General features: G+C 38.7%; 2 protein-coding genes across 2 annotated transcripts in view; one reads left to right on the plus strand and one right to left on the minus strand.

The window, feature by feature from the left end:
* The window catches only part of REC114 (REC114 meiotic recombination protein), a 114359-nt gene extending 109757 nt beyond the window's left edge, over positions 1-4602 (plus strand). Inside the window, exon 6 of the mRNA XM_054042456.1 lies at positions 4438-4602. Within this exon, the coding sequence (XP_053898431.1) occupies positions 4438-4602 (165 nt within the window). The remainder of the gene's footprint in view (positions 1-4437) is intronic.
* A 670-nt stretch (positions 4603-5272) lies between these two features.
* Positions 5273-14640, minus strand: part of NPTN (neuroplastin) — a 53695-nt gene continuing 44327 nt past the window's right edge. Inside the window, exons 6-8 of the mRNA XM_054041557.1 lie at positions 7622-7643; positions 6370-6446; positions 5273-5766 (exon numbers count right to left, since the gene is read on the minus strand). Coding sequence (XP_053897532.1) covers positions 6386-6446; positions 7622-7643 — 83 coding nt within the window. The 3' untranslated portion in view covers positions 5273-5766; positions 6370-6385. The remainder of the gene's footprint in view (positions 5767-6369; positions 6447-7621; positions 7644-14640) is intronic.

Consider the following 14640-nt stretch of genomic DNA (forward strand, 5'->3'; position numbering starts at 1 on the left):
AAGGCATACAAAGCCTTGGGTGCAACATGTCACTAAAGATACATTTTTTGCACTCTCATCTAGATGTTTTCCCACCGAACTGCGGAGCAGTGAGCGACGAGCACGGCGAGCGATTTCACCAGGATATTGCAACAATGGAGAAACGCTATCAGGGCAAATGGAGCCCATCAATGCTTGCAGACTATTGCTGGACAGTGACAAGAGATGCTCCATTTAATGAAAACAAGAGATAAGCCAAGAAGCGCCGAGTAGACACTGAATAGGACTAAACTATGTACAAAATAGTTTTTTGCCTTTTGTTTCATAATAAATTTTATTTATATAACCCTTTTGCTGATTTTTAAAGTGTTACATAAACAGGACAGGTGAAATATTATCATGTAAAGCAACCATAAACACATGAAAAGACCTAGGTTTACAATTTATGATTAAAACTCTACTATCTACACAATATACATAGACATAAAATGTAAAAACTTAAATATCTTAAACAGTAGCCAGTTGTTTTAATTTTCATATTTGAATTCAGCACATCAAAATACATAATAAATAGCACATTTTATCTCTGAAGCAGACAACTTCTCAAAAATTGTAGACCAGTGTTATTAAAGAGCTCCTGATGGAGTCATACAGGCTTCTTATTATTCTTTGCATCAGGATAGATTGCTATTGTGCTTTTAATATCTCTTTGGGAAACTACCAGCTCTCCCGAACTCCTTTTTCTCTTTAGATTTTCTTCCTATGGGACCTTACCTACCAGTTCTGAGTTTATTCAAGTCTGTTTTTTTGAAGCCTGTCTTTTTATTTTTCTGTCTTCTCACCTTCATTTCTTAGATTATATTATATCATTTCATGATCACTTTCACCCAAGTTGGTTGAAAATCTTATGGTAGGAGGCAATTTCCCCATTAGTCACAATCAAGTATAAAATGGCTTCCTCCCTCACCTTCTGAAACCTAGTTATCCACAGTACATTCCAAGAACTTACTGGTCATTTTGTGTTTTGCAATATTACTGGTCAAACAGCTATTGGGGTAAAATTCCCCTTGGCTAGCAGCTTTTGGGTTTTGGCTATTTCTGTATTTGTTCTAGAAATGCCTCATCTACCAACTTCCACGCTTTTATCTTCACACACAGACTTTCAAGTGGTCTGCCTCTTACCACCATCTGGAACTCAGAAGAAGCGTATACATTCCTGGTGTATAAATAATACAACACAACCCCCCTTTTTCCCCTGCCTATCCTTCCTTCATTAGAGAGGATGCTGGCAGTGACCCTGGTATTTAGGTTGCATATTATCCATTATAAAAGATACTTGAAAAGCTCTAGCACCTGTATTGTTTGCAACAGGCACTTGCAGTTTAGAAAGCTCCAGGGACAGAAGTGTCTTTTCTTTGCCCCAAGAAAATCTGTTCCCATTTGATTGAGATGTAAATGTTCAAGTTGCCATTTCCCCCACAGTGGCTTGTGTTCCTCAGGAAGTTTTGGCAGCATCCCAAAATAATTGAACATGAACGTTTTAAAACAGCTGGGGTCACACCACTGCCAAAATAGTAACAGCACAGGGAATCCTGGGAGCTGACCCCTCCCTAGACCTGACACACGGCCCCACTCTCCCCATCACCACATGGGACAGGAGCCCCTATCTCCTGCTGGAGGGAGGTGGGCCCGTGCCCTCCAGTGCAGCATGTAGTGCCAGTAGGGTGTCCAGATGTCCCGATTTTATAGGGACAGTCCCGAGTTTGGGGTCTTTTTCTAATATAGGCTCCTATTACCCCCTGCCCTGTCCCGATTTTTCAAACTTGCTGTCTGGTCACCCTAAGTGCCAGTTGCTGATTATTTCCTCTCTGGACCCTTCCAGGAATAGCAGCTGCCTTCTGCTGCCAGCTGTGTAGTTCAAATCCTATTGATGTTATATAATTTTTTTTGTTTGGCATTATTACTGTTGTAACTTGTGCAAGGCTTTTTTAAAAGAAAAGTTACCTTAAAAAAAAAAAAAAAAAAGCTGTTGAGATGATATTTAGGCTGCAGAGTCAAGGAAATGCCAGATTTATGGCTTGCCAGGCAGCCTTCATCTTACACCCTTGTACACATGCACTGATAGTACAGAATCATGTAATTAGACTTTTTTTCCCCATAGAATCTGGAATGCATAGACTCCTAGTGGAGTCAATACTCTGTGTCAAGCAAGCAAGTTTTCTGAGAGTTTGAAGTACCTGTGATCAAGTGCTAGCTTTGAAAACATTAATCAAAAATCAAAGGGGTAGCCACGTTAGTCTGGATCTGCAAAAGCAGCACAGGACTCTTTGCTGCTTTTATCAAAAACGATTTTCAGAAAATCCTGGAGACGGGAGCTATATTTCTGGACCTGACAGCAGTATATGACATGGTCTGGCACAGTGGTTATCAACCAGGAGTATACGTTCCCCTTGGGTTATACAGCGGTTTTCCAAGGGGTACATCAGTGCATCTAGATATTTGCCTAGTTTTACAACAGGCTACATAAAAAGCAATAGCGAAGTCAGTACAAACTAAAATTTTATACAGACAATGACTTGTTTATACTGCTCTATATACCATACACTGTACAATATTTATATGGTAAAAATGAGGAGGTAAACAATTTTTTCTGTCAGTGTGCTGTGACACTTTTGTGTTTTTATGCCTGATTTTGTAAGCAAGTAGTTTTTAAGTGAGATGTAACTTGGGGGTATGCAAGACAAATCAGACTCCTGAAAGGGGTACCTCTTCTGCAGCAGATGTTTCCAAATGCACATGGGAGACAGAGTTACCACATGGAAAAGACAAACCAACGGTCCTACCTCAAGGCTCTGTGCTGGCACCAATGCTTTTCAACCTGTACACGAATGGCATTCCACTAACCCAGTACTGCGTGCTCCTGTATGCAGATGACAGCATTTGCTTAGGCATCCAAGCAAGGTCATTCCCAGAACTCTAAGATGTCCTAAATGCTGACTTAAGATGGACAATATTGTAGTCAGTGGCATTTACAGCCCAGTGTGACTAAAACAGTTTTGAGTGTATTCCATGTTTACACCACCAGAGCAGGCCAGGAACTAAATATCTTTCTCAGTGAACATCACTTGAAACATGAATCCCACTCACTCAACCTCAAAGTAAACCTAGATAGATGTCTCACGTATCTTAACCTCTAAGGAAAACTGCTGCTAAGGTGAGGATGCATAACAGCCTTCTAAGCAAATTGGCTGGCACTTTATAGGGAGCAAACACTTAAACTCTGATCATCCATATTAGCCCTCTGTCACTCTGCAGCAGAATGCTGTGCTCCACTCTGGCTCCATTCATCTCACATTGGCTGACACACAACTACACTCAACCCTGCGCATCATAACTGGGACGATTCTACCCACATCAGTACTGTGGCTCCCTGTGTTAAGCAACATCACTCCCAGATATCTGTTGTGAGGATGCTGCAGCCAGAATGATTGAGAAGATCAGGGCAAACCTGAGCCTACTAGTATACACCAACCTCTTTGACCATCCAGGTGTGCACTAGTCATGGAGGCACCTGTTTGTGGGCCCATTTGTCCTGCCCCGATTTTTCTGCAACATCGATGTAGAATGGTCTGCAACTGATATCAGAAACCAGTCTCTTACAATGGACCTGACTACGCTGCTCACAGGCACTTCTGAATCGATTTCAAAGGAGCCAGGGTCAACGTGCAGCCAGCCTTCACAGTTAGGGCTAGTGTGAGGATCCCCACATGCAACTAGGGCCAAAGACACACTATGTCACACCTCACTGATGACTACCCTCTGACCAGATTTGATAGTGGTCTGAAGGCTGTGCACTTTGCTGATGAGGCTGCCGCAAATTGGCCTGGCAAGCTCTGCAACAGATAAGAATAGAATCCTTGCCTCATTCAATGTACAGGATGGACATACGGTGGTGGAAATAAGGTTGCAATTGTAAAACTGGCATTTCCTAATTTTTGAGTTCCTGACTTAGGGAAAGAGATTGGAAAGAGGTCAGAGAAAGACTTTCCATGAAGGAAAAGGGTGCAGATATCTTTTCTTGTGTGCAAAGGTCAAATAAATGCTATTGTTTGGAAAATATTTTAAAACGGTGACTACATCTGAAACAGCCTAGTATTTAGATGTTAGACCATAGCAAGCAAAAACTGTAGATTTGTCTTTTTTAACATGTTAGCAATTAACATACAAGGAAGATCTGACCTAGTTGGACTGTCATATTTGTAATGAACAGGTGCCATGTAGATTTTTAGTGTGCATGTGTAGTAAAACAAGCATTTCTGTGAACCCACGAATGCCATGAATGCTACTTTCAAAAACACACTCAATTGCACTGACGATGAAATGCACCTTAAATATAATCACCTTTGCCTTTGTTTTTGTAGTCTGTGCTGAAAACTACCTTTGCCTTTGCTTTTGCAGTCTGTGCTGAAATCATCAACATTTGAGCTCCCCCTTGCATATCAGCATTCCGTGTGGCATGCTGAAGAATTAGGGCCTTTTATTCGCCTATGTCTCATGGATCAGAACTTCCCAGCATTTGTGGAAGAAGTTGAGACGGAGTTGAAAAAACTGACAGAAGGTTGAGGAAATGTTAATACAGTATTTCAGGTAATAACAAGTAGAGTGGATACAAATTTGAGAAAGTCTGGGTTTTTTTTGGTCAGTGTTTTATTTTTAAAAACAGGTGAATCCACTTTTTATACATCATTGCACTTCAACAAATACACAGAACACAAGTTCATGCATCTACAGTTATGCACGGCATGAGAACCCTGTTAGGTCTGTAATTCTACAATCAATCTTTAAATGAACATGAGAAATTACAGTGTCAAACTGAAGAGTATTACTAGTTGCATAGAATATCACCATGCTGTAACATTTCAACATCATTTAAAACAAAAAAAGTAAATTATAAAAGTTGCCTGAATTGAATGTACAAGAATATGTTGAACACATCAGTGCAAAAGGATTTGAGAATTTACATGACTTAACAAAACAAAACAATCACTTAAAAAGCAATCTTATATATATATATATATATATATATATATATATATATATATATATATATATATATATATATAAACTGAAGTTTGTACTACAATTCATCACCCTTTGTTGGACTGTTCCAGCTTTTAAAGTCTGATTATAGGACACCCAAATCTTTCTATATAGGTTAAGCCCTTAAAATAATTTCAATTTATATTACTCCTCTTTAAGTACCAGAACAGTATAATTCTCTCATCTCTCAGACATACAATATAAGGAATGAATATCAGCAGCTTAAAAATGAAACACTTATTGTATTTTGGTTTTCCTCTTCCCAAAAAATATAAATATATATTGTATATATTTTTAGGTTTTGCTGTACTTTACAAAAAGTTATCACTAGATGGCAGCAGTGCATTTTAGAGCTTTGCCAATTTAACAGCTACATTAAGAAAGTAAAAAATGGCGCATGCATGTTTTGACTTTACTTCTAATGTTTAAATACCTTAAGGGAAAAAAGCAACATTCACAGCACATCAAGCCCAAAATAGTTTACACCTTCTACACTGAAGCATTGTTAAAATGTGTCTGGGTATGTCATCCTTACAGGACAGGCTAAATAAGGCATGCTTTTTTAGACAGTCATATTGTTGCTCACTTGAAAGGAAAAATCAAATAGAACTGGAGTTCTAGAACCAAGAGTTCCAACCATTATTTTAGCAGGTTATATTGCCATCAGTCTCTCAGAAACTTAAAGCTCTATGGAAAAAAAAAGAATTGAGAACAAAGATATTAGTCAATGATTAATGCCACACTGATTACAGTATGCCATAATGCACATAATAAAACTGCTGTCAGATTTGCTATTATGATAAAGGCTTGCCTATTGTTTCAACCTAAAAACATCAGTTTCATACCATATCCTGGAACCGCCACACCCAGCAAGGAAATTTACTTTTATGGTATAAAAGAGAGAGTGAGAGTGAGTGAGTGAGTGTGTGTGCGCGCTTCCTTTGCTGCTGAAGCCGTCAGTGTTGCACAGGTAAGAATCATGTTAGAAATTGACTAGAGTTGTGTGAATATGCACTAACTACTGAGCCTAGGCTATTATGGCAGGGATCTTTTATAAAAATCCTGAAAAAGATACACTACACAAGTAGTGTATGGAAGAGTTCAATAGAAATGATGCTTTATTCAGAACAGTTTCAAATAACTTTGCAAGTCACTGAAATACCTACACATGGCTTGTTCGATCAGTATTATTTTTTGATTATTCCTTACATTTTTAGTTCACCTTAATGAAAGAACAGAAATGCTTAAATAGTAAGAATATTTCTTAAACATCTAAAAAGTCATACTTACATTATACGCATTATTTTTAATTTGTGTTTCTCTGGCGTAAGTTTTTATCTTTGTGATTGTTTGTAGAATTGCTTTTCCTTGAGAGGGGAAAAAAGTCGCATCAAAATTGGTGGAAACATAACAACAGCACGGTTAAGAGACAAGTCACTCACAATATGCAGTGTTGTAGCCATGCTAGTCCCGGGATATTACAGAGACAAAGTGTGTGAGTTAAAATCTTTTATTGGACCAGCTTCTGTTGGTGAGAGAGACAAGCTTTCGAGCTTACACAGAGCGCACAAGCTTGTTTCTCACCAACAGAAGTTGGTCTAATAAAAGATAATGTTTTCACCCCTCAGCTCACATTACCTCACCCACCATGTCTCTCTAAGTCATTCAAGGTAAGGGCCAGGAGAGCTCTTCTGTCTTGAATAATCTTGTCAATATTTGCTTCCACTGATTTTCACAACACTTGCTTTTGCAGGAAAGTTCTTGCAAATATAATCTCCTTCACCCAAATGGTCAAGAATAAGCAAGTAAAAAGGTTTGGGGGCACAAATACCAGTGAAAATCAGCAGGTTTTATTAGTAAGGATATTTGCAAATATTTTTGCTATATTTGTCCAGCTCTGTGACTAAGCCCTTCATACCTCTCACATCCATCTGAATTTGTATTGCTCTTCCTGGCCTGGGAAGGAAAACCAAAGTAGGTGGCCTTAACCCACAGGCTCTTTGGGGCAGAAAGTATTTTCTTATTTGCTTAATACCATCTAGCACAATACTCCAATCCCCATTAGAAACCGAGTGCTACAATACAAATAGTAATTGCTATCAAGCCTAAATCTAGGGCTAGGTCTACGCTACGGGCGGCGGTCGACCTAAGATACGCAACTTCAGCTACGTGAAGCTGAAGCGTAGCTGAAGTTGCGTATTTTAGGTCGACTTACCTGGCTGTGAGGACGGCGACGAGTCGACCGCTGCCGCACCACCATCGACTCCACTTCCGCCTCTTGCCGCGGTGGATTTCCGGAGTCAACGGTAGAGCCATCGGGATTGATTTTATCGCGTCTTCACTAGATGCGATAAGTCGATCCCCAATAGATCGACTGCTACCCGCCGATCCGGCGGGTAGTGAAGACGTGCCCTAGGTTTCATGCACTACAAAATCCTGTAAGCCACCAAGCTCTTCCACTAAGCAATTTTAAGCTACAAATTCAGTAATAGTGACTGAACTAGATAAAACTATCTTTATAAATTCAGATAAAAGTACTTACATTGGCCCAGCTGGTTCGTCGTCTGCAGCAAGAGTTCCATTGTGATTCAATGAAAAACAAAGGAAGGAAAGAGAGTGGAGTCAGGTTCTGTATTAAACCCTAGCTGGACAGTGAACAGCAAATTGATCTATCTATGCATTAAAGGCCATTCCACTTGGTAGTGCAAAGGTTCATGAAGTTATTTTTCTGGATTCAAGTTTTAATGGCAAGTATGTTGTTTCAATGGTTTGAGTTAACACTTTGAATGCTCGTCATGAAGAACTGCAACTGTAGCGGACAGAATGTTGCAACATGGTCATACTCATCTTGTCCCCAAGTTCCAGTGGTTCAATCTTATAAATTAGATGAGAAGACAAACCAACATTTCAGTTGTAAAATCCTGCTGTTTGTTTTCTTGCATTAACTTTTTTTTTTAAATACACATTCATCAACTCTTGATGGGCAAGTAGCAGTATATACGCAAAAGGTATATACCATCTCTTTTCCCCCCAAGGATTATACAACCCATTTCATATTCCATTTTTCCAGATATCTAATCACGTTGAACCAGTTTTGGGGGAGGTGGAAGCTGCAATATTTTAACGTGACATTGTAAACAAGTGCAGTCCCTTGCATAGCAGCAAGCACTGTGCATGTGTGTATTAGGATAAGACTCTCATAAACCACCAGGAAAAGTTAAATGGTGTTGCAACTTCCCTAGAGACCACAGGCTTCAGCTACAAATAGACTGATAGCACTGATCTGCCTGTGTCTCTTCGCAAAAACACCAGAAAAAAGTTATATCATTTAGAAATTGAAAAAATCCAATAATTTGTGATGTTTCAACATATGCTTTCATGAACATTTTATTCTTTAGGATTTATAAATGCCTTATTTTACCCTCAGGCTGCACTATAGAGAGTAGTAATTGGGTACCTAGTGTCATAAAAATTAATCCACAAAGTTGTGTTAGTGCTCCTTGTAGAACTACTGTTGGGGAGCAATTGCTAATCAATTGGTTTAAGCATCTCAACTTTTTTTTTTTTTTTTTTAAGGTTTAATGATTTTTTTCACTGACACCTTTAAGAAACTCTCAGCAGGATTCCACAAGGGGGCTTAGTGCACATGAAGCAGTTATGGAAGTTACAGTCTTAACAGTGTAGGCATCTGCATGAGCACACACTAGGAGTAATGTCTGTCAAAAATAGGACATTACTCCACCTGTACCTTCAAGGCAACGGATAGGCAAAGCCACTGCCAGCACAAACAGTGACCGGAACAAAAAAATATTTCAAAAAAATAAAGAACTAACCACAAACCAACAGCTTTACAGCCAAAGTAACACACTAGCGACACACCAGTGTCCACGGAAGTCCATCACTAGCAACAATACACTATATCAAGACAAGGTACAGAGAAAACTAGGACTAGTAAGGACAACCAGACATCAATGTGCTGTATATACAGTGGAGATATACAGAGACACATCCAGGAACTGAAACACAAAGCACGGTAGAGTAAACCTAAGTCCTGCCTCTGCAAACATCTTTGATTCCTAAAAGATTTCAAAACATACGATGCTACATACTCTACAAACTATAAACTACACACTATTTGGGAGCCTTTTAATAGAATCGGACAGACATCAGTGAGTCCTTAGGTTTGTTTTTTGTTTTTTTTTAAGGATTAATATGGTTAGTAATGCCATGTGAAAGCATTTTACTTCAAGACTTTGTCATCTCAGCCTTCTATAATATATACTACTATATAATGAACATCTCTGGGAGTTTTGCTAGACTTCAGAAAATAAAACTATACTAATGGGATGCAAGCCATCTCTTGTTATGGTAACCATTCTGTGATCTTAACTAAAATAAATGTAGCATGGATGCAGATTCCAGATGAATAGTTGTGTTAGACTAACATTTTTCTGATTTACAAAGGCTACCAGTGGGTGTTGTTCTTAGCAAAGATCTAATTAACTATAGGAGCTGTGCCTGTAAGAATAGTCACAGTTAAGCATAAACTCGGAGACTGATAGCTTCCTCCCATCACCCATCTAGATTCTATAGGTTCAATATAAAACAAATTAAAGAAAATGCCTTTGTATGTCACTAGCTTGTTGGTCAGCCATTTAACTGCTACAAAATCTTCCCCAGTACAGTACAATACAGTACAGACAAAGGTCCAGAACCCTAATGAAAAAATCAGGGTGGGGACAGAACTACAGAAAAATAAGTACAAAATTAAGAGTAAATAAAGATTAAAAACAGCAAACTGAAATCCAAATTAGTTGTGAACGTGAATGAAGAAACTTTAAGAAAAGTGTTAACATTATGAACTGTGCATCGTATAGACTGAAGCGGAGATTAACAAACTCCAAAGCATGCAGATCTCTCACTTACCACCATTTTTTTAAGGGTTTGATGCAATTGAGGGGGGAAAAAAAAGAAGTCATAGTAACCGATAAATATCAATATAACCCAAATCCCTCATGCCAGACGGCCTGCTCTAGTAACTGATTGTCTCTAACTCACTAGTATTTGAAACCAATGGTCAGAGAAGATGTGAACATGTCTCTTCATTCCATTCAAATGTGTGCAGACGAACAGTACTGTGCCAGGCTCTTGAAATACTGTGACTCAGTCTTCAGTTGTATAAGCTAACTGCACTACACCCCTCGCTCTTCAGGAATTTGCTTTTTAATCTGGAGGATCTGCAGATTCAGTGAATCATTGTTTATATAATGCAAGATTAACAACAAACCTTGCTTGTAGGTAAAGTGATTATCTGCTTAACATTGCCCTGAAATAGTGTATTCCGAAATTGAAAAGTTTATAACCTCTAGTATCTATACATAACTAGACCTCCTGCACATTGCAGTGTACATGGCTAACAGTGCTGAGGTCATCTGTAGATGAGCAGAGAAACTAATACCATTCAGCTCCAATTTCCTTGCTTGTCACTGTCAACATTTAAATTAATTATATTTTTTTCATTTAATTTCTCATATTACCCAGTTATTGTGTGTGTGTGTTTAAGGGAGGTATGTTAAGAACACAGAACGTGGATCCTTTGGAATAATCACACTATAATGCCATTATTTGTACTGGGTTAATACTTAGTGTGGCCCATTATGAGGCTACTATAACATGGACATAACAAATTTAACATTTCTGATGTGCTCGGTATCTAGTTTCCTAATAGGAATAACTTTTTTTTTTATTCTTGGGATCATTGAGAACTAATTTTCAGAAGTGGATAAAAAAAAAAGTTAACAGCATAAGTAAATATTTTTCTCCCTCAAAGTCCACTTTGCTGTTGAATATCCCTTTACCTAATGCAACTCATGCTGATGCTTCAGTTTAATGTTTCACTGAAGCGCAGTTTCAGAAAGAAGCAGCAGCATAAGAGATGAACATTTGTCAGATAGACCAGAGTCACAGGGCAGCAGTCAATTCTGCTGCCTTACCCCACTTCAGCTAAATACTCATAACCCAAGCTTATGACCAATTTCAACTCAAGTACTTGTTTATTTTTTTCCTTCTTTTAAAATGGCCAGTCTAAGCCACTTGGAAGTCTGGTTTTAGAATGGAACTGCTTATAAAACTTGATAGCAGCTCTGTAAAATTGCTACAAAAGGCAGCACCTAAGTGTAAAACTGGTTTAATATTTTGCCTTTCCGGGAAGAGAAATAAAATCAAAACAATCTGATGAGAAATTTGAACATTCTACTTCCGAGAGAACTTATCATTGAGAAGAGACTTTATTTATCCAATATTAAGTTTTTGTATTTTATTCTTCAGATTCCCAAAAAGCATGATCAGTATTCAGGATGATTTGATGACTTCCAAAATGCAGAATGATATTGTGTTCTTAAAAACTAGTAATTTTCTGGAGATATGCAAGCTTTAGAAGAGATGTGAGTTAAAACCCTTCTTATTAACTGTCAAGGCCTTTTGTTATACACAAAGATTTAGAGGCAACATTTACAGCCACTAAGTCCCAAGTTTGCAACAGGAATTGTTTTAATGCTTTTTTTTTTATCATGCTGCATGACCAGTAGGAAAATGGGATAAGGGACTCATGGGCTGCATAAAACGTGCATATTAGTGAAGAGTTCATGTACCAAAAAAGCAATCAATCTGAAATGGAATGTAGTCATAAATATAGATTTATAACAAAACATATGGCCAAGAGTGGTCAAATCAGGCATATAATGAATTATATTCCTACAATAGCCTCTAACAAACCTATACAGAGCTAAAGGCCAAAGCCACCTGAGAAGTGATGCGATTTGGCTGTCACTATGCTACAGTAATCCTAAGTGCAGGTATAGTTAACTCCTATGCATTCTTACAGTTTGTGTCGGACAGTTTGCTCTCCTTGGTGAGGTTAAGTGTGGGGGAGAAAGATGAAGGGTAGTAGAAAAATTTAAAAAATTGTAACAAGATAAACCATTTTAGTGAAATAAACATATTTGTTCTTTAAATTACTACTTACAATAATAGCAGTAGCATAGAAAAGCAAGAAAAATAAGTATTAGAAAAAATGTGGGGTAATGGAATGCAACTGCTGCACTGCTGGAGCAGAAATATTTATGGAAATAGTTTACTTCTGATTAAGCTGACAAATGAAAAGGGAAGAAAGAGAAGGCACGTTATAATAACTAAGTTATTTCATGGCTTTAAACTAAAGAGAATGTAGAAAATGGATTTGGAAGTAAAAACTGTTCACTTGCTACATTATTCGGTAGGAATGTAACCAAAGAGTTTTTACTTTCTACTTACCCAAGAACACACCCTCTTAAAAAGTAAAAGAACTTTCTTCATTTAAAAGCCTTTAAAATATTACAGAGGTCACAATGGCTGATTTCTATGACTGTCAAAAAATTAAGCAGCTTAAACTACCATGGGGAGAGAGGAGAGAACTATTTGCCTCCTTTCGTTGTAAAATGCCCACCAACCAACATATGTACTGGGCAAAATGAATCAGCACTGCCTCACTGAAAACTTTTGGTCATACATGCAGTGAAGGGTCAGCTCCCTGGGCCTGGACTTGATATGTGACTTTTCAGCAGCTCCTGATGTTGAAAGCTGCACACTTTCAACTACTGTATGAGAGCCTAGGAACCCTGACAGCTATTTGCAAAAAGAAATGCATTGGTGTGTCATGGGGGAAGCAAGGTCAGGTTTTTCTTTAAAAATTATGAAGGGGATCAAGCACAGTCTCTCCCTCCTGAAGTGTTCACTGAAAGAATCTCTTATTGTGGGATGCGAAAGGATACCCCTAATCAACAAGGCACTACAGCAAAAATTGTAAGAACTCAGACACTGTATTCACATTTCCAGTTGGGAATACAGTTTTCACTGGATTCAGAGACTGGTTTTCCTCTTTCTGGTACAGAGAGGAAGCAAAAAGGTGAACAACATGAGTGTGTCAGTAAAGAAATATTAACAAAGGAGCTTTACACTACTCTCTTCCCCTTTTCCTTGGAATGGGAGACATGATTAAATTAAATGCTAAACGCTATGTTCATGCAGCACTGAGGCTGAATAGACAGGAACTCAGGTCAAGAAATGCCAGAGTTAAAGACTGTAGTGAGTTTTGTGTGTTTTTATGCCAGCAACACACCTGCATGTGTGTGTATCCTGGCAACAACACCAATATAGGCTGTGGGGTGAGTCTTCCTTGTTCATCAAGTAGTCAATCTGGGGAAGAGCACCAAATCATCCTTTTCAGCAATGATACTCCCCGCCCCCATTCCTTGTCCATCAGAGTCAGGGTTGAGCTGAGGGATCTTGAATGTATGCTGTTTCACAAGCTGGTTTAGACTCCTAAGATACAGAATGTGGCATAACTTTCCAGGCCTCTGAAGAACTAAATATCAAGTAAACTCTTTTACTCCTATGGTCTGGGAAGAGGATGCTTATTTCTGAAAGATGACACTGGGCTGGGGGTAATGAGAGGGAGGGAGTTTATGATATACCCTTTTTGAAGTAGTAGGAGCATTCAAGACATTGAAGTAATCCTGCTCCAGCTGTTTGGCAGGGTTTGTGCCTTATAAAAAGAAAGTTGCTTGAATTTGGCACTGTTGAGTTTCTATGTAACTGGAAATATTCTAGCGGAGAAAAAAAAAAAGATGTTTCTTTCTCCCTGATAAAGATTATGAGAGGTCTCATTTGCATTCAGTCGCAGAGATGTATTATGGAGAGAAATTCACATTCCTGAGATCTTCTTACAGAGACAGTCCATCGGGTTACTAAAAAGCCTTGGGGATCTTTAAAAGAAGAGGCGACTGGACTCAGATCTCCCCTCCTCCCCCAAAGCCTACCTTCAGGGGACTCTGAACTGGGATAGAGTATACCAGAAGGTTAGGCTATAGATAAAAATGCTGTGTGCTGTGTCACTCAGACTGTTTACTACTAGCAGCCACTTGATAAGCTAAAGTAGGTAGCCTGGAGTAGACTAAATTATTTGGATAGATCTTGATGACCTATGAGCATACAGTTCTCAAATTAAGACACAAGTGGCCATAACACTTGAATGGAGTGACCTCCTGACTGCCTCTCCTACTTGTCACTCCACAGCAAAATCTCTGTTAGGAATGTGACTCCAGTCACTCCACCCTGGAATAAAATAGCCAAAGCTAAAGAAGGAGGTAGCTTGTAGAGTCTGTGGAAAGATTTTTGGTAGATCTTGGGGTGAGAGTAAATCCCAGAGTCAAAGGCCCTCACTGAGGACTCCGTGCCACTAATCCTCCTCTTCGGTAAGCCAGGAAGGACTGATAGATAGCTTAAGCACCTCCACTGATTACAGCTGCAGTAGTATTATATGGGGAGCCAGGAACCAAGTCATTTAGGACTTCATAGATCAAAATGAACACCTTAAAACAGACCCAAGGAAGTTAACTGATAGCCAGTGAAGATTATGGATCACAGTTGTGTTTCCAGCTTTTAATATAATTAATGTTATTTAGAACAAGATGCATTAATGAAATGCTACACAATGCTCTGGCATATGGTACACAAGGGTTAATA

Source organism: Malaclemys terrapin, chromosome 10 (assembly GCF_027887155.1).
Source record: "Malaclemys terrapin pileata isolate rMalTer1 chromosome 10, rMalTer1.hap1, whole genome shotgun sequence".
Classification (NCBI taxonomy): Eukaryota; Metazoa; Chordata; order Testudines; family Emydidae; genus Malaclemys; species Malaclemys terrapin.